General features: G+C 45.4%; 1 protein-coding gene across 32 annotated transcripts in view; it reads right to left on the bottom strand.

The window, feature by feature from the left end:
• The window catches only part of MAP2 (microtubule associated protein 2), a 197,945-nt gene that overhangs the window by 43,008 nt on the left and 133,659 nt on the right, over window positions 1–21,278 (bottom strand). For all 32 annotated transcript variants that reach the window (XM_048058262.2, XM_048058268.2, XM_048058263.2 and 29 more), the window contains 2 exons: window positions 7,657–7,770; window positions 5,250–5,327 (listed from right to left, as the gene is read on the bottom strand). In XM_048058262.2, coding sequence (XP_047914219.2) covers window positions 5,250–5,327; window positions 7,657–7,770 — 192 coding nt within the window. The remainder of the gene's footprint in view (window positions 1–5,249; window positions 5,328–7,656; window positions 7,771–21,278) is intronic.

Below are 21,278 nucleotides of genomic sequence, written 5' to 3'. Positions count from 1 at the left end.
TCATTTAAACAAAGAAAAAACCAAACACACAACCCTTCCTCTAATTGCTAGCTACCTTTTTTCCTGAAAAAGGCCATGCAGAGCCGCTCACAGCACGCTGTTAGTCCTGTATTTGATGCTGTTGTGTCATATTTCTGTTGGTGAACTAGCTCCCACCTCTGAGTTTGCCAATACTTCAGAATGACAGCTTTATTCACCCGTCACTGCGGCATCACAGATAATCACTTAATCATTTCAGGACTACACCAGCTACTGACAGCTACAGCGAGGGGGAGCTTGGGTTTGTTTTTCTAAGACAACGAAAAAAATAGAGCACAATTAAAGTGAATGGCCTGCCATCTGACCCATACACACCTGAAGGGGAGACCTGAGAGCTTGTGCAAGCTAAGGCACTCTCAGACTCCTAACTGAGCCATGAAAAACTAAAAACTTCTAATCCTATAGAAAATACATTTAAAGTCCCTTCTCTGTGACTTCTTGGTGCCTTTAGCAGCTGCTGCTGCTAACCCTCTGGATTTCCTACTAGCTGCAAAAAGGAGTCCATGCTCAGTGTCCCTGGCCTTTCTCCAAGCAATTACAGCTTAAAGAGCTTCCAAAACCTTCCTCTCAGATCCAAAACACTGACTCAGAAAGCAAGGCTCTAACACAGACAGTAAAACCGACATTAACCACATCTCTGTGAGACCCCGAACCAAGAAAGCTCATGACTGCTGCTGTTACTGCCATTACCCAAGTCTTGGAAGGTGATTTTTAACCATCTGTATCATCAGGTTGCATATTGTGACCAAACCAATTCCATCTATAAGAGCTCTGAGCTTCTTCCTGGAATATAACAGTAAGTTTCAAGTTTCTTTCTAGAGCACACCAGAACAAGACAACATCTGTGTCTTTAAATAAAAAGGCACCCTCTGCTTTCTTCAGCAATGTGGCAGCAAGTGTCCTGTAGTGTAATGACATCTGCTTCTTCCGCCTTGGAAAAGGATGCTGTAACTTCAACCCAGTAAGGCTCAATCAATGCAGAAAAATATATGTATATTCATCAAATGTAATATTAGAAGCTCCAACATGTCTCATCGCGCTGCCAAAGGATGATTATCCACGTTTAAGAATCTGTGACAGCCCGGAGGTGGGCCAGGAATGAATGTATGCTATGCACACCTGTGCACATACACAAATACTGCCCCATAGAACTTAAGAGAACTATTTTCACAATTTCTTTCAGGGGACAAAGAGCGCCTTGAACTACGGATAATTTAGAGGCTTCACCCTTGTAGTGGAATCTAAACCACCGATTCAGTGGTTGATGCATGTTTAAAAGCTAGGAGTGGAAAGATAAGCCATCACCTGTCTCTGCTGAGCAGGCAGCTCTGCAGAGCACTGAAATAGGAGATGCTAAACACAGGACTGAACCTGAGCTCCCTGCCTTTTTCCTAGTACTTAAGAGCAATAAGGTTGCAGCAAAGCATCTTCACATCTTAATCCACGTGCAATGCAAAACCTGCAGATTTCTTTTCTATATAAGCTTCTACAAAATTCAGTGACAGATTTGAGGTGGCTCACTGTTTGCAAAAGGCTCGTTCCAGAGGGTGAAGCTGTGTCTCAGCATGTGACAGACCAGAAGTCAGCTTCCTCCTAGACCTGAGAACATTCAAGACTACAACTCCCACTTCTGTGCAGGGTGCCCTCATGCTAGTTTATGTATCACTGCGAGCAAGAGCAGAAAGCGGTGCGATGCACTTGCCATCTCTTCTGCTGGAACTGGTGCATTGTGGAAGAAAGAAGAGAGGTTGAAGAGGCCAGAAGTAGAACAGGGAAGGAGGAGGCGGTGCATTATGGAGATGGAGGGGCAAATGGAAAAGGGGAGGCTCTCCTTCCAGCTGTAGGTCGTATTTATCCAGGGACTCTTCAAAAGTAAAATGCGCCAAGAATGAAGATGGAACTCCAGGACTTCTCTATATTGACGCAAACAGGGCTGGAAATTGCTTCTGCATGGGTTGTGGTGGGGAAAAAAGCACACTAAAACAACCAAGCGCTGCCTCTGCTCCTTAACACTACAGCAAATGACAACAGTAAAGATGCTCAATGCACAGAAATGTGATGGGCCAAAATCATTAGTAGTGCAAAATCTAGCTGGAGCTATTATGTCTGTGTCTATCACACATCTACATCATTTATCACTTTCAATAAAGATATCTGCAAACTTACTGCAGATAATTCCATTAACATGACAATTCATTCTTTAAAGAAGTATATGCTTTTATTTCTGCAACAAGAAAATTCCTTTGCTGTTGTAGTCCCTTCTAATAGTTTCCATGTCAAAGTGTGGGAAAAATTCCCAGTGTATTCTAAAGACCAAGATTAAAATCACTTCTCACAAAGGATAATTCAGCTTGAGCTTCCAGGTATCTTTTCAAAATGCCTTTCATGAAATAATTTTTACTGTAAAAGGATTTTTTTTTAGGACACTTGGTTCCTTTCAATTTGCAGTGTTCTTATTTGGTACATAAAGCTTATCCTGAAACACCTATTTCAAAATGGAAGGCAGTCCTTCAAGGCATCCTGCTATCTTGTAACATTTAGAAGATTTTTTACATGAAGACATTTCTAACCATTGTCAAAAGATGCAGAGCACAAAAGAAATGCCAAGTTTGCAAGAGAACACTGCATCAGCCCTGAATGAGCAGATACAACCGATAAAAGGATTAGACAGTGCTAGAGAAAATTTCATTTCCTGAGTAAAATTATGTTACAGTAGGTGAAATAAATGAAATAATGTCGATAGGGCAAATTAGTTATCTTACCTTCTGCAGCAGTATAAAGGAACAGGCTCATCTGAATGATTTTCTGCAGCCAAATGAAAGAATGAAACCTACATCCACTGACTCCTTACTCTCATGAAATACACTTGACCCACAAACCTCTCTCTCTTTTCTACCTTTTTTTTTTTCCTTTTAATTTGTGTTTGCTGCATGGCTGGCCACATCCACCTTTGTCATGTCTACAGCAGTGATTTCTTTCTGACTATGACTGAAGGAAGTCTCCTTTGGATTCAGTGCAATGCAACACACACTGACAAGCGTGTTAGAAAACGTTCTCCGAGAGAAGAGGGATGAAGGAAGCCTGAGACAGATACACACATCAAATACTCGCCTTTTCTTGTTCAACAACTTTAGAACTGAGTTAAATTCATAAATTGTATGCTACTGACCAGAAAGATAGACAATGTAAAGGTACATGGGGATGGATAGCCAGATGGTATAGGAAACAGAAGGCCGAAGCAGGTACAGTACAAATTGCATCAAAACCTGATGAGGTAAACTCTCCCGAATGGGAGCTCTGCCTGAATCAAAATGACAGGACTGGCTCCCTCAAGTCAGCAAAAGCTCCACTTACCCACAGAAAATAAGGATGACATCTAACACAGAGCAGAACACAAGATTTTGTGTTTCTTCTGGCTTACTAACTACACTAAAAGTTGACAACACTGATACTTTGGGCAAAAGCAACTGAAGTGCTATTATATTAATTCTACATGCAAGGAAGGAGAAAAACAGTAACATTAAGTGATGTGCTGAGTCATATACACACTGGGAACACCACAGTCCTGTAGCTAGTTGATAATAAAGTCAAGTTACATAGCTTTTTGCCACCTTCTTGTCTTGGTACTAAGCAGCAAGATGTGCTAGGGGACAGTTTTTAACCTCCTGTCAATTAATCAATATGTTTGCATCATAAAATCCTAAAATACCTACAAATAATACTGCCAATACTTAAAGCTGACCCTAAGCTAAGAGTAATGGAAGAACCTTGACATTTGCCTGAAGCAGAAGAACAAGCCCTTTATTGTAATAGGAAAAATCAAAAAGCATATGCTGAATTACTCTACAAAAACAGAAAACAGTGGGGAAAACCTTGGTAACAATCCTAAAAGCATTTGTTAATGCCCTACTAGCTTCCTTTTCAGTTAGTAGTTTTGATTGCCATTTCTTCTTGGTGATAAGTCAAGAATTATTGGAGTATTTTATTCAAAACACATACACAAAAACCAACCACACAATGAATCAAGTTTTATGTCCTGGTTACTGACCACATACGCTGGGTATTTCCAGTACAGTGGACTGTCAAATGTTGTTGTTAGCACAGTCTGTAATTGCATTATCTCAAAAATGACCAAAGGATTGAAAATGCTGAATTGCAGTGCCCTTATAAACTGAGAGTCAGACTATATTAGCACACGAAGCAGGAACTATCCACTTGCAAAATTAATAGAAGCTCTGCATTAAAATACTAACAAAGTTTGGTCAGCAGATGATGATAAATTATTTCCATGCTCTTATTGAAAAAAAGAAAAAAATGAAGAAGGAAGTAAATGGAAACACAAAAATGCTGTTCACATGGCAGAGTTCAGCTGACAGTCCCCTGGAGATTCTGAACCCAAATACCTTCCTCAGACTGATAAGACATGGCTCAGTATTGATATATTGCTGTCTCTTATACTGATGGCCTTGACACAGCACTCTTTTGCTGCTAACAAAGCATTGACATATATCCTTACCATTGTGACAACTTCACTGGGATTTAGACTTCTTCTTAAAATTAAGCAAATGCTTAAGTGAAGTTCGCTGAAGGGGATTTTAGGAGGAGGAAAATGCAGAGATCATGGGCTACTGAAACCGAATATTCATGGTGCAGAACAGAGTACAAATTTGCTTAGTGAGACTAGAATTTGACTCCCACACTCTGCGTACAGAACCCCCAATACATGTAGGCATTGAAGCATGAATTACAGGCTGAAGACCAACAAAATGATCCAACTCTGAATCTTCTCACTTTCATGCATTTAAGATTCTAAATACAAAGTTAATGACTATTAAAAGAAAAAGCCAAACAAATCCTAAGAAAACAAAAATTACCTATATTGAATCACAGTTTTGGTGAGCACACTGGGATAGCAGACATCTTTGCTCATGTTGCATGTGACAGATAAAAGAGTTATCATCACCTTTTTTTTTTTTTGTTGTTTAATATGGATGTACTTAACTTAGGCTGTCAGTTACCTCTGTGCATATGTGTCTACCTCATCCATGCATTGCAGTTGGTTTGCAGATGGGGAGTTATTGGGGGGAATGCCTTATCTTTCCACATGAAGCTACAGTAAGGATCACCATTTTCTGATTTCCCCCTCCTTTAGACTTACGTCTCATCCCTCTGCTGACAGCTGTACACTGCAAGGTCTGGGAGACCCTTACCTTCCTCCAGAGCTCCAGTTTGCTCAGAAGCTGGTGATGGAGGCGGGGAAGGAGGCAGGTTGGCTGACTCTTCGACTGCTGCAAATCAAACAATGAAAACAAGATACAGCAATTAATTCCCAGGAGATCAATGCTTGATACAAGCTGTAGTCAGCCTGTGCTGCCCAGCTGAGAGAATTAGTTGATGGGGACTGCTGCACCAGGGATTTTCAGGAGGAGACCCTTCTTTACCTGGATTGTTAAAGCTATAATAAAAGGATTTATTTTTTCAGATGAAATGCATTATTTTCAAAATTCTGGTCACAGAGTACAACACAGAAATGAAGAACAAAATCATTGTTTAGATCAGTGTTGCCACTTAAAAAGCCTTCAGTTATTCAAAGCAACAACAAAACAGCATCTGTGCAGGAGAGATTTTATAAATTCAGGCTGATTAACTGTAATGGTGAGAAACTAATCTCTTCAGTTTACCTTGAGTACATGAACAAGAAACACTCTACAAGCTTTTTTTCTTTTCTTGATACTGAGTTCAAGGTTAATCACAGAATACATGCAAATACTCCTCATCTAAATACAAAAGACATCAGCACAAGGAACTTATGTCAGCCATGACTTATTAATGATTCAGCTGAGCAAGGTGCTGTGAAATCTTAGATTCACTTAGGTTACATTTTAGATTCATTCCCAGTCACAAGGCTAGATGCTGAAACCAGATGATGTTTTTCCAATGATTGCAATAGAAGCACGACAAATCCTGTACAAGCTGCTTCTTAAATGAACTCAGCATAATCTCCGCATCTGATTTCATACTAATCATTTTGAGATTTTTTTTTCTTTAAAACCAAATCCACTACTGGGAATTAACCTGTGTTTTTTGAAAAAAAAAAAAAAAAAGAATAAAAGGGAAAAAAAGTAACAAGTCTGTTTTACAGCCTGCGTTACAAATGTCACCTCTCAACAAGCACATCTAAGTTTATGATTCAGGGCTTCTTTCCAAGCGTAGAAAGGCCAATTTCAGAAGCCCCAGAAGAATTGTCCTGGCTTCCTTTCTATTGATGTCAATGTGGTTTGGAAGACAGACCTATGTGACTTATTCTTAAGATTTGCTTGTCCTGGGACAGAGTATTTCTATCTTCATTACAGTGCAATTCCAGCTGCATTCATGTAATAGTGACTGACCACAGGAACTGCAATATCAGCATTTGCTAACTGTAGATGTACTTCTCCCAATATGTTTAAAATCTCTTACCTAACCAGATGTAACTGAATACTCATTTTGCTTCACGCAGGCCCCAGTGAAGCACTCAAGGCTTAAATATGTATGAAATGTTTTGTGAAATTGGGGTCTTTCACGTAATATCGAGCATTTGTAAAGAAGGGAATTATCAAGCTACACATCTCTCTGCTGTACTTTCAGCTCAAAATTAATTCAACGAAGCAGAAGACCTTGGGAACCAGACTTACAACAAGTATTTTTAATTACTCATTGACTTTAATTCATTCCTAAGCAGGGTCCAGCTGCTGCACCAAATAAAGTGAAGTGCCTGTGGGGAAAATACCACAAGGTATTATTCTGATTTGATCACAACATACACACGCTCAGCAGAACTTATCCCAGGGGAAGGCTTGCAAGACATTCACTACCTGAGGACAGTGTATGGCCTTTCTCTGGCCTTTGGTGTACATGCTCAGGGCTACTGTGGAAGTTTTCTGGCAGTGAGGAAGCACTGTAGGTATGAAGTGCTGAATACTTACTCATATACATACACACTTGGATTTTGGAGAGACGTTCCACAAAGGAGACAGCAGGAGGACGAGGAAGCAGCATGGACCAGTGGCAGTGGTACCACTCCCAGTCTGGACCACTGGCATTTGCTTCTATCCACTGTCACTCCCTCCCTCTCACCCCGCTGACCGCTATCCCCTCTCCCATCCCCTTCTATGGTGCCCTCTTTGCTTCCTGTCGAGATGCTCTTCCTCCATCTTCTGGAGCAGCTACCACCAACCAGCAAAACCTTGCTGTCTTTTTACATGCCCCTCCTGTAATCTTTGCCTCTTCAGACATCTTCTTCTTCAGTCTTCTTCTCTCAGGGCTGAACACACAGGGGCTCTGAGCATGGCTTGGTCCCACCAAACACAACGATAACAAAACCAACGACAACTACAGTCACAGCTGCTCCGCTCGGGAGTCAGACACCAGGTGGAAAGCTGCTGCTACGAGCACAGAGTGAATGAGACAGCCAAAGGGGCACGAAGAACTGGGGCAACAAGGGTAACACTATTACGTGGTCCTTTACTTTACCCACGACTATAACCTACTTGAATACACACTTGTATTTTTCTTTTTAAAATACGTATAACATTTGCAAACACAAGGATATTTTCAATACGTTTCATCTTGTTTTACCTATAGGTAGTGGTCCAGGCTGGTCTTTGTGCTGGGCTTCTTTTTCCTGTTCACCTTTTAGGACTGCTACAGCTTCAGCTGTTACTACTTGTACTATCCTCGCAGACACTTCTTCTGTGGTAGCAGGAAAAAAAAAAAAAAAAAAACAGAAAAAAGAAAACAAAAATATGCTAATTAGAATGTTTTTCTTAAATTGCAAAAATTAGCTCAAAAAATAAAGAATGGAGACTGACTCAATTTTGAAAAAGTTAATCTTTTCCCTGAAATATAAGCAAATCATTAAAAATGAAATAGAAGGACCAAATAGTCAGTGGAAAATGCTGAGTATTTATGAAAACCAGGACGCTAGCCTTTGCAGGAAGATGCACAAAAAATCGTTATTAAATGCTCTTTCTTATGTCTGTTAGGGACAATGTGCAGAGACTGCAAAATTTTAAGGTGATCATTTATTAAATGCCTTGCAATTTTTTTCCCCATGTACTGTTTTGCAGACAGGGGTAGAACAGCCCGCCGAGTAATGGGATTTCTTGACATTTAATGTATGGAGTCAGTGTCACTCTCAGGTGTACTCTGGATGGTATTTCCTCCCCATCAGCACGCAGTTAAGAGGCAATAAAGGCACTTCCCAGACACATCTAAGGATATGCTGATGAGGGACTTGAAACAGAAGCACCAAATAACATTTCAATACGACACAAACGTACGCTTTGTCCTCCTCACCCCTTTTAAGACTGCAACATAAAGCTTTCTTCAAGGGAAAGCTCGAATAGCACACAAACGGATTGCAGTGGGTAACATCTGCAGCGTAGGACGGGTTTGCAGACCTGGACCTGGGACTCTGTCGTGGCTCCCAGTCACTGGGGTGATCGACAGAGCTGGCTGCCAGGGGACCTGTGCTCTGCTTCTCCCCACCACCATCAGTGTGCAACAGGTCCAGGAGCGGTGAGGAACCCTTTGGTGCTGCTCCACCCCACGGGTGGACAGAGCCCCCATTAATCAACCCCCCAAGGACAGAAACAAAAGCTCTCTGCTCACCCATTACTGCTTCCTTCAGGCGAAGGAAGGGGAAGTATATTTAAATCAATGCCCTAGATGTAACTTTACAGAAACCATCCTAACAAGGGACGCTGCCCGTTACATTAATAGTGATTTCTTTCTGGCAGAATTCCTTGGTGCTTTTAATGTGAAGTTATTCCTCTTCATTTGTCCTTTAGAAAAGCTGATTTTTTTCTCCCAGGAAGCATAGATGCAAGTTACTCGACTTTCACGGTCATGTTTGTCTAAAAACAAAATGCTACGTTAATCTCTCTTTTGCACAAACTGAGTACGTAATGAGATATTAAAAAACCAACCCACTGGCAAAGAACATTCATAATTGTTGGTATTTATATCTTACAATTCACTTCCCTCTTGACTGGTCGCCAGGAGGGCAGGGACTGCAATACAGCGTTATTGGCTGCAGCCAATAGTGAGAGTTGATGGATGAATATGTCAGAGCCACCACCGAGCAACGAAAAAATAAGCTGATTTAGAGAACTGTTAGTCCAAGAATAAATGAGCACAAACTTGCCAAGGATAAATTCAGACTAGAAATCAGATGTTTTCCTGCTCTCAGGGGTGTGAAGTTCTGGCACAGATTTCCCCATAGAAGGAAGAAAACTCGACTGATTTTGAGATGGAGCTCGGTACATTCACGAAAGGGACTACACAATATGGATGTCTGCATCAGCAGGAGGCTGGGCATGGCAGCTCTGCTTCTCTGTCCCTTTGGTGCACAACGTGCCCTCAGTAAATTAATGAGATTCCACTTTGTTGTTATGTAGATCGAATCAAGCAACTTAATCAAGCCATGCATGCAGCTAGTCGTAGGCACCAAAGAACAGTCATGTCGATTCAAACCCATCACTCTCCCCGGCTGCCTTCTAGTGTCCTGTACCTCATATAGGGGTTTTGAATTTCCCCCACTTAAATGCTTGCTGGGTGTGCTTCTTGGCACCTCTCAGTTCCTCTTGTGAGGAACAGGGAACAGATACTTTACAAACCCTCCCGGACTGTTGCACGGACCGCACACAAACAGCTCCTTGCCATCCGTACAGGTCCTGGCAATTCCCTGTGTTGCGAGGCAGACGCAGACTGCAAAGCACAAGCAACACAGGAGAAAAGGGGGAGAACGTGCCCTGCAGATCAGCCCTTCCTCTTCCTGCAGGTGCCTCTGCCCTCTCCCATGCCTCACCACGCAGCTGGCGCGCTGCAGCACCCTGCCCGGGCAGGACGTGCAGGTAGGAAACAAGCCTCCCATCCACAGAGCATCCCTTGAAAGGTGGCGTTCCCCTGCTCTGGCCCTGCTCTTTCAGAATAGGAAGGCGCATCGCCCTGACTGCTTTGATAAGGGTGGAGGACAGCAGCGAGCTTCGCAGGGAAGGCCACAGCTCCGAAAGGCCCCACGCTGATCGCCAGCCCATTTGTAAGCTTATTTGCTCATGAAAATTATACTTAATTTCAATAATTTACAATTAGTTTCTCAGATACAGAATATGCAAACACATACCGGATTTAGTACCTTGGAGTACGTCCAGACAAAACCCACGTGGTCACCTGCTCTCCATCCCCCAAGCTACCACAAGCCTCCTCCCAGCAAGGTAAGACAAACCTCTACTAAAAATGATCTTTTTTGTTACAGAATTCATACTTGTATGCATCCAGCCTGCTTCTGGGGTGCAGATGGGCTCTCCAAGGCCCTCTCAGCTCTCTTCCCGATTTAATTAGCCTGGGACAAACATTATGTTCACCAGGGAGAAGCTGCTGGGGGTAAGAGGTTGCCTCCTGAAAAACGGTCATTTCAGACTATGCAGAATAAACACACAAAAATATAATGGCCTGTGGGTTTTTTTGTTTGTTTGTTTGGTTTTTTTTCCTTTTTAAAATCAAGAAAGGCTCACTTTGAGCACTCTGTTGATGGATATTTTGGGTGACACAGGAGGCACAGGCAGTTCGCCAGAACAGCAGTGTTTTTGCTATACATGACTGCTGCAAAAGGACAGACATTTCTGTACTAATGGACACTATAAATAGCAGATCCAATGGGCAAGTCAAATCCTCACAGGGCAGCTATTGAGACTGTTCATAGTTTCCTTATGGTTCAGTTAAAGTTCAAGGAAGCCTAATGATAAAAGAACAAAAAAAAAAGAAAAAGAAAAAGAAAAAGGAGAGTTAGCCAGCCTGGATGCCAGGCAAATTCCTCACAGCCTATAAGCTTTGGCTTCGTTAGAGAGAGTTTTGTTGTAGAGTTTTATTTTCCCTCTTTAACCAGGTAGACGTTGGCTGATTCTGCCTTGTGCCATAGAAAGAGCAATAACAAGTGGAAAGTAACACCAAAAGTATGTTTCTTAAAGGCAGCACAGACCTGGGCCTCAGCTATGGCTCCAGCACAACAGAGGAGCAGCAGCACAGTTTCCCTTGGCAATCTTGCAGAGTGAAATGCCGCTCCTTTTTACCAAGCTGCTCACGGTACAGGACGCAGACTGAGTCTCCCACGTTGGTTACAGGCAGTGCAGCACCCAAAAGCCTAGGTGGCTTTTCGGTTACAAGGTTACAGACCAGAGGATGGCTACCGCAGCTAGAGATCTGGGACCAGACCCTGTAGAAGGCCAAAATGTCATTTCCGAGCCCTCCTTCATTTCTTATTGATGCTGCTGCAGTCATCAAGGGACTGCAGATGTCTCTGCTGGCACCTGAATCCATTACTGACATTACTTTCATTTCCCAGGAAACCTTTCCAGTCCATTAAGTTGTTTAACACACAGATTTACCAGCCCCAGTGACAGATGTATGGATGGCCACAAAAGTCTTTTAAAAATGTGTCTGAGCTTTCACCAAGTATTTCCTGAAAACTTAGAAATATCTGGAAATGGTAATGGCGAGAGCAAAAATTAGATCTGTGACAGATCTGCGCAGCGATGCACACTGTGTCTGTTCCCTTTGTGCCCTTTCTAATGGCTCACCTCCAGCCTCGGGCACTTTCTCCTCTTCCAAGCTACCATAACCTCAGGCTCAAGCCATTGAGGAAATGGGTTGTGAACACCCCTTCCTACATGGAACTGCTCAGGCTCTGACAGCTCCCATCCAGCAGTACCTCTTTTATACCTCCCATCTCTCTCTGCAGTGCAGCGGTGTTATTCTGAAGGCTGGGTTTGATGGGAGAAACTCCCAAAGAGCTGTGCCCACAGCATCTTCCTGCCTCACAGGCAGGTGCCCTGTGATTTCACCTTCCCAGGTAGGAGCAGCATTGCCCCTTGAGGCTTTATCCTGCCAGCAGCTCTATCTTACCCCGCTACGGTGGCAGCAGATCTTCAGAGCCAGCTGGGCTCTGCAAAGCAGAACTCGTCCAGGGCATAAACAAGGTTCGACGTGCTGGAACTGCACAGCACACCAAATGCTCCAGGAGAAAACTGAAGGAAAAGGATGACAGGAAGGAGGGATAGAGGGGAGGAGACTGAAAATTGTGTCGAAACTTCCCAAGCATTCACAATGTCATCCCTCAGACTCCGACCAAGAAAATTAACAGGGAGCTCGTTTAAAGCAAAGGGTAATTAATGCTCACGGAGGGCTGAGGCTAAAACAGGGAGAAAGAAAGATGCAAACAGATGGGAAGGACAAAATAATATGTTTCACTAATTTTGCTACCTTTTAGGCAAGGAACACAGGCAGGGCACAGCAAAAGGATTAGCTACATGTGTGCTTGCAGAATTGGGAAAACAAAGCAATTTCAGTCAAAATGTGCCTGTCAAAATCCTCAGCAGGGTGCAGAGCAGTTTCCAAGGTAACCAGCACTAATTGTTGGCACAGCCGGCTCGAGTCAACAACAAAAGCACCGAGGAACCTGTGCTGCTTAGCAAGGCAAAACACCCCAACCATATTCCCTGCAGAAAAGAAAGATCCAACACTGGCTATTTGCTATCTTTGACAATTTGAAAAGCTAACAGGGCCTATGGATTTTTTTCCCCTGGGTGCTGCAGTTCCAGTGCTGCAGGACTACAAACCAAATAGCTATTGGATTTGTTTGGAGGCATCAGGCAGTCCCCTCAGGATGAGTCCTGACTTCCCTCAGCTCTGCTGAGGCTGGTGGGACTGCTGAAACACAGGCAAAGAGACCGGGGCTTCAGCTGGTGGTTTTTCCAATGTAAAATCTGAAGACACGCCTTGGACTTTATTACTGCAATTCCTAAAACCTCTAAGCACTGCCTTTTATACTTGGATTAAGAGAGAAATTCACAGTAGCAAGCGAAGCAGTATGAATAAGTCGTATAAAACACAAATAATGCCAGCAGATTAGTGCTTGTGGTTGAAGGAAAAAAAGCAGTAACATAGCTTTACAGAATTCAAATATTTGCTCTCCAATGGCTTTTGTGAGTGCAAATATTTTGCCACAAGTAGGTCCTTGATCTTGATGTTGGCAATATCAACAGTAATTGGCAGGAGGTATGAAGGGAAATAATGGGAACAACAGCTTTTAAATTAAACGAAACCACAACACAACTGACAAGCATCACTTCCCTAATAAACTCATTGACTTTAAGCTGCTGCAGCATCAAAGAGGGTGGTGACAGATTAAATTAATCAGCAGGACTTAGCAGCTCGCCAACTGAACAGGTCAAAAAAGGCTCATGTTTTGGGAAAGAAAACCCCGTGATTGTGTGACACACTGAACCCCAAAGGTACGGGGGCTCAGGACTGCCTTTGGGGGAAGACGCACTGCAGTGACTACGTGAAAAGAGCAAGCACAGGGGGAGCTATGGCTGGCAGGAGCCGTGTGGCCCCGGCTGCTCTGCAGAGGTCAGGAAAGCAGCAGCCCAGGGCTGGGGCTGCCCATCCTTGAACCGCTTCCACACCTTCTACCTTTACTTCGGCTCCACGGTGTTTTCCTGATCACGCTCCCAGCGAGAGCTGAACAGGCAGCTCAAATCTCAGCGGCGTGCAAGTGGCAAAATCCAACGGCAAATCTGTGCTAGGAGCTGGGAGCACCTCCGAGCTCCAGCGAGCCCTCCTCCAGCTCCCAAACACACGTGCAGCAGGCAGGGGCCTCTGCCATGCTGTCTAGCCCCTGTAAAACAAACACCAAGGGATCGGTTCCTGTACATGCACACCCTTTAAATATGAAATGTCATTAAAAAGGAGCTATACGAATGTCAGCACAATAAAGCAACGCTTTATAAATGAGCCCTCATTACTGCAAATACTTGCTCCCTGCACATCCCCTGAGTCGTATCTTCTTAAGTTTACTGTCTGGAACAAAGTATTTACTACTGTCAGCATTTCCCAACCAAGCCAGAGGTGGGAAAACCTAATCGCTTCTGGTTTGTCTGACGCATCAGCAATGCGATTTACAGCTGATGTGCAATACCGAAGCAGCCACCGTGAGACCCCCAGCCAGGGTGATGCAGAGAGCTCCCACTGCCTTTCCCAGGACGTGCTAACAGCTAAAAAGCAGCACTTGCATGAAATAAGCAGATATATTTATCCTTCATTAAAAATGAACTCCTTGTAGGACTCATGCAGGAAGAAACCACTTCAGATTCAAAGCAAAGCACCGGATATTTAATCCTTTGAGTGTGAGTAAATATGCAGAACAGGTACCTCATTTCTAATTGGGTATTTGTTTGGGACTTCAGTACGTGTTAACATTTTAAATAAGCACAATTTTAAGAACTAACTGTTTTCAGTATAAGTGAACAATGCACAGAAGCCAGTAGAGCTACAGCAACCTACAGCAGGAGAGAACATGTCCCTACAGTTCTTTTTTAGCTCCTTTTTAATACAGTTTTTACAGCGCTTTCTGTGATCTTTAAAATAAAAGGGAAAAAAAAAAAAACAAAACACAACAAAGTATGCTACACAAGCTCTGCTGAACTTAAGATTAACATTAACAATAACCCGTGCATGCTTTGTGTGAAGGCTTCCAGTTGTGCCCAGTTGTGCCCAGTTCAGCAGAACCAAAGACCATTCTGGCAGTGTAACACAGTTTAGGTTCGTCCTGTTAGGGGACCTGGTAACACCGAACGCAGCAATACGATGCACCTTCGCCCTACAGCTCATGCTGCCAGTCAAACCCTGCCCCAGCAGCAGCTCTGCAATGCAGCAGCAGCTGTGCTGCTGATCTCCTCCGGGCTGCGCTTCCCGGCCGAGCCCCTGCCTGTACCCAGACAGGCATCTCTCCCTTGCTGACTGCAAGGGATGGCCCTGTGTACTCACACAAGATGCTGGACCTTCCTGGAGGCAGGCAAAATAAAGAAGATCCCATGTCACAGCCAAATTAATCCCAAAGTTCTTGATTTGGGTGAACTGCTGGAGCAGCTGCAGCCCTGCTTAGAAGCTCTGCGCCCCCCGTCTCCTCCGGCAGCATCCCAGCAGAAGCAAGTCTTGTCCCTGCCAGGTCACCACCTCTGACCAGGTCCCAGCCCTGACCCTTCCCATGGTCTTCTCCTGCTGCCTGCCCACCCATGGAAACCGCTAGCCCACACCTCTGGTTGTATGAAGTGATTGGGAAAGAGACGCACCTACTCCTCTAGACTGAAGGTGCAAAAGAGAAGGAGGAAGAGCTGACAGAGCAATTGTCTGGCAGGACAATATACTCTTAAATAGAAAGGAAGAGAAAGCAACTCCTGGACAGACACAGCAAAGGATCAGCTGCTTCCCAGCTCACCAACACCCTGTGCAGGCTCACTGCCCTGGATTTGGCACAGACCCTGGCTTTTGGGGAAAAAACTGCAGCTCCAGTTGAAGCCGTTTTCTTCTCTCCCATGCGGGGATGCAAGCGGTTTTGCTAAGTAAGCCAGACTGCCACATCCAGGCAGCACTGGCAGCTGGTACTCCTGCTCCTCTGCATCAAGGCACCTGCCTGGGCAGCCCGCGGGCTGTAAGCGAGTTTCCTTCTAACTGCTGCAGGCAGCAGGGCTTGCTGGGACCTGCACCAAACCAGTCGTGTGCTGCTACGAATTAGTCTCAAGGAAAGAAATATGAACAAAAAAATGAAATACCTGGGGTTTATGTTCCCCTCCCAAAGTATATGTTCCTTCTAAGTGAATTTGATTTCCATGAAGTATTCAATTTAGCCAGTCCTGAATGAGAATGACTCTCTGGAAAGCAGTTAGCAGGTTTTCCTGCCTTGGAAATAATGGCATCTCACAATTCTTTTCCACATACTGCATGCAGTTAGAGACGAAGTGCTGAAGTTTTGAGCCAGTATTTGCCTCATGCAGGAGAAGAGCTCATGCATGTGATCTCACGTACACAGCTGGGGTGACTTGAGTTTCCTGCATTGTTTGCACGTCTCGAGTAAGAACTCAATAACAACAAAACCCCCCAAACAATCAAGACTGCATTTCCAAACCATCACCTCAAAATGAGCTTTCTAAGCACCACTGGCTCTGCTCTGCAGTCGGTCTGCACAACAGCACAGGGAAATGTAAATGTTTTGCTCAGCATCTCCTGAAGAACAAGCGATGGAGTCAAAACCAGCACACAGCCCTCTCGCTTTGAACCTTGCCTTTGAATTTCCAGATCAACCTTTTCACAGCTGGTGCGGACAGGCACTGGATTAGCAGTGCTCACATGCCAGCTAATGCCAGCCGCTTTATGCTGATTTCCATCCCTTCAGCTGGCAAAGGCAAGCAAACCTGTATTAATTATCATTATAATGGCTTAAAGCGAGCAGTTGATCTACCAGCAGCAAACAGGAGGAACCCAAGCCAAAGCACCAGTACATAACTACTGGTTTTGCTGTCCTAATTCAGGATATGAATGTCGTGTGAGACAAGATTACTTGTTTCTCTGTATATTAACCTCACAGCTTAAAACAGCAGGGAAGACAAAGGCAGGTGTTTTATCCCTGGCTCCCTCCTCATCTTTCATTTGAGCTCCTTGCTTGAATTAAAACCCAGCTTGCTTTGCCTTCCCATTTTAATACAGAGTAGCTCATTAGGGTTAGTTGAACCAAGAAACGTGTGCATATACATATATCTCTATATAAATGCATCTATATAATCTCACACACATCTATCTTGCACCACAAATGCCCCCCAAAGCAACACGTCCCTTTCGTTTTCATGGAAGTTGTGCCTCAGTGAGGTCCCACTGAATGGTGCTCCCTGTCTCTCTCCCCATCTACCCCGTCTTGAGAAGCAAATTTGGGAGGAGAAGGGAAAACCAAAAAGAAGACTGCTCCTTCCCTTTGTCAGACAGCCTGACTGCGCCTCGGAGCCGTTACAGAGAGGCTGTGCACTCCTGAATGCTAAATAAGCTCCCAGGCTACAGACTCTCTCTCAGCGGAGCTTAAAAAGAGATCTGGCTCAGCACAGGGACCAGTTGGCATGGCAACGTGGAAAAAGGCAGCCAGCAGCGCCTGGCACTCCTCGCAGTAGTAGCAGCGGACTCGTGTTTTCGTAGCCGCTCTGACGGCACCAGGGTCAGCCCCGCACCACCCGCAGGGAACGGGACCGGCCTCCAGCAGGCACAGCCACGGGGAGCTCAGCTTAGCCACGGCTGGGCACCAAGCCACGCACGGGGGGTTCTGTAACGGGAAAAGGGAGGAAGAGCACGGGCTGTCACACCTGGGAACCTGCTGCTTCCCTTTCAAGGTGACTCTGGGGAAGAAGTTGCCATTTCAGCTGCGCCTGAAACAGAGGGGCTGTGTGCCTGCAAGACAAGGCTCTGTTGTTTGTTAAAGAACCCTCCTCCAAACCCTCCTGCCCTCAGATCAGAGCTGGAACAGAAAAGCTCCCTCTCACGAAGCTCCTGGTGTCACAACAAAACACCAAGGTGCAGCAGAAAGAACAGGGAGCACGAAGGAAGGAGCTGGTCGGTGCCGTCTCTCAGCCACATTCGACCCCAGTCCTCTGCTGCCTCCACCGGCACTCTCTCCAGCAACACCCCTTGAACACGTCTAAAATATTCCAGTAACAAGTCCCAGAAAATGACACTTGCATTACTCTTAACATAAAGAAGAAAAGTTTCCGAAGTCTGGTATGTTTGTCTGTCTCTAAATTGGCAAAGATGATGGTGCACAGTAATTACTGTCACATTTCCTGGGCAAAGGGAGGGAGATCAAAATGCCTAATTAACAGCTTCTGTCCCACGGGAGCTATCTATGACATGGTAAGATGCGTTCTTCAAGCTTTGCAAAACAAACAACCGATACGGGACGAGCACGGCAATCGCATTCATCCTTCAACATCCCTCGTTTTGCATCCTTCTATGCATTTTGTCTGCAGTGCTCGAGACGTGCTGGCTGCTGAAAATGCCCACCTGAGGGAGGCACCTTTAGGGAACAGGCGATCAGGGAGCTTTGGGGGGGTTGGGCAGCAGCAGGACAGGCAGTGCCAGCAGCCAAATGAAAAGGAGAGCTGTGACAAAGCAGTGCTGTTGGGAAGAAAGGCTAAAAAGGCCTCTGGATGAAGAAGGCCTGTTTATATGTTTACTGGCAGTGCCATCTGTATCATAAAGAGAGAAAGACAAACATGCAAAGGAAAGATTAAATGACAAGTCCCTGGCAGGGGACACGAATCACTAACACATCCCAGGACCAAGCACTGACCTGCCTGGTGCAGTTTCAGCACGGAGAGGCCGTTGTGTTTGCTGACCCCGTGCACAGCACCGCAGTCCTGCCCCCGAGCCAGCCATCGCAGCTCCGGTCCTGCCCCAGTGGATGCAGCGCCTGGAGCCAGCAGAACTAGGGGTCACAGTGATTTTCTAACCGCGCAGTAGTGGTGAGGACGGTGAGGAAGAGCCTCTCTGCCTGGAGACGGGCTGCTACAAAGCTAGGCAAGATGATGGGACACGGATGGTTTCCTTGTTGTGCTGCCAGGTGGCTGGAACACGCACAGTCCCTACCTGCACCACAACTCTTTTGCACAGACTAAAGGGACCCCGCATCTCTGCTCATCTGTTCACTGGCTGTGACAGGGCACTCCTTCAGGCTGACATTCCCTGCAGCTTATTTCAATACGCTTTTTTAAGGAGTAGCTGGTCACAGGAACACATTTGTTGCAGACGCCCAGTTAGTCTGGCTGAACAAAGCCTTAAAACAAATGGCTGAATTAGGACAGACTACATCCAGGGCTGGAACTTGAATTACCCCTTCCCACTTTCTTCCTCGGTTATTCCCTGTAGACGCTGCCATTCCCTGCTGAGTCCCCTCTTCTCTGGGGCAATACTTGCCATCACGCAAAGGAGGTGTTGGCTTCGGATGAACAGGTATAACTGAACCACTTTCCACTCTCCTTTTCTTCCATTTTTCCTTCTTTCCCTGCCACCTCCTGCCCCTGCTTTGCTCCCTCACGTCTTTCCTCTCACCAGTTCTCTGCCCACCACCTATCCTAACTTTCCCAGTGCTGGGTTTGGTCCCTTCCTTGGTCCCTCATGCCTCCCTCAGCTCAGCACTGCCCCTTTTTCATCCCTCTCCATGGGTCTAGGGCTCTCTCCTCTTTCTGTTTCTCTTACAGACTAACACATACCCATCTCTGGGTCTCCACAGCCACCAGAAACACTTGCCTCTCTCATTTATCTGGCCTGACCTTCCTCACATCCACCTTCCCTATGACTCAAAGGCTCTGAAAAACAATGCAGGAGAGCTCAACCTGTGATGCTCTGTGCTGTCTCATGAAGTCTGCTCCAATTTTCCAGCAGTCTTTTTGCATCCCACGCAGTTTGGGTACTCTGCCAATTAATGAAGAGCTCTGTCACTTTGGCAGGGCACGTTACTGTCCTTAATATCAACTGACACGCGGATGGAGCCACTGTCCTGCGGCTCTGATGACAGGATTTCAGGAAATGCTTTCCCTTAATCTGTCAGAAAAATAATTCATCAGATAACTGTGTGGGTAACCCACCCCCCCTCCGATTATAAGCCTGCATTTGGAATATAATGAAGAAAGCCCTCAATCAGCTGAGTCACTGTACATAGACAGAGCAGAGAAGAAGCTCCACAATACAGCTAACTGCTCTCACCCCTAATTATATCAATTTGACAGGTTAGTCATTACATTACTGAAAAGAAAAATAAATGCATTTTAAGTGCAGAAAAACAAACCTTTGCAGCTTGATGCTCCTTGCAAGTTAAACACGATGGATGGTGTTGAAGCGCTGCTTCCCAGGGGCTGCTGAAGCACATCTGCACTGCTCCTCGCTGCTTCCTCCTAACTAGCTGACCACAACTTCTCAGTATGCCAGGAAAAGGCTGCCACGCTCATACTTCTTCACAAGCCCAACACATCCTGTGCTCTACCATGGCTCCAATCCAAAGCTTTCCACATCAGCCCACTTCGGAGTGAGTTTCCAGAGATTCTACCATCACGCCCCCTGTGCAGCACACGTCTCATGTGACGTGGAAATGTTTGGCTTGACAAAAGCTACAGCCCCGATCCTCCACGCTTCAGACTCACAAGATCCTCACCGAAGATGCTCTGTGTGTGCACGCACACATCAGCAAGAACGTGAAGAGGCAGGGATCAGGGAGAGGACGTTAAAACTTGGTGGGGTGCTGCAGCCTGCCCAAGGGCAAGGTGCCTTCAGGAACAACTTGGGAGCAGTGTGGGACCTGTGGTAGCCCAAATACGTATACATACACACACACACTGAAAACGAGTATCTGCTTTAGCACCCTTGCTTATATCACTTCCATAACAGCTTCCCATGCATTGTGCCAATAAACCAGGCCCATTCTCTCGCACGTATTCACCTTTGACTTCAGCGGATGCCGTATCAGGCCCCGAGGCTGCCCTGCCCGCAGCACTGTGCGCTCTCCCACGTTCCCGTGGGCCCATTAGAAAGGAGGGCATTGATGTGCCTCTATAATGCAGCCATTACCAGCACGATACAGAGGCAGATCAATCAAAGGCAACACAACAGCCAGATTCAGAGGATTCCAAAATTGAGGCCAGACTCAATAACTCTTAGATAGACGCCAAGAGAGAGAGACACACACATCTATACAGGAAGGCAAATTGTAACTGTGCAAACCTAAAAACGTCACTTGCAGTGATAGATTGGATGTGTTGCTGCTCTCCTCCCCCACTAGCACCCCTCGCCTCCGCATCAGTGTTGGCATAAGGTGCCTTTGTCCTGGTGGCTCTAACCTTCCCTTTAACACACAGACTGTACAGCACGAGCCCTGCAAGCTGAGCCATGCCCCCGGGGCGATAGGGCACTGCTGCTGAATGCCCCCCTCTGGGGGATGCCTGTTTCACGAACGAATCCCAGCTCGTGGGTCAGTTGGTGCCGGGGAGCTGATGCGAAATGCCTCAAACCACAACTGAAATCTCACCAACGGGGATCGGGCAGCGTGCAGCTGCCCAGGGAAATGCCCTGCTCGTACCTGTGCTCCATTCGGATGAGCTTCTTCTTGCTGATACTGGGGATTTATGGACTCTGACACGAAAGCTGAGAAGCCAGAGCAGCCTAGGTTATTGGTCTGGACTTAACTCCAGGGAAAATAAAATCCCTATAAATCCACAGAAACTCAGTTTGGCTTAATTATCTCGGTCGACCTTGGCTTCCTGTGCATTTTCTCCTCAGCTGTTTGGAGTCAGAAAGCTACTACAAATGATTAAATGATTTGCATTATTGGTAAT

This window comes from Anser cygnoides, chromosome 6, assembly GCF_040182565.1.
Source record: "Anser cygnoides isolate HZ-2024a breed goose chromosome 6, Taihu_goose_T2T_genome, whole genome shotgun sequence".
Classification (NCBI taxonomy): Eukaryota; Metazoa; Chordata; class Aves; order Anseriformes; family Anatidae; genus Anser; species Anser cygnoides.
The sequence above is the reverse complement of the archived record's forward strand: the minus strand, read 5'-3'. Positions and strand labels throughout refer to the sequence as shown.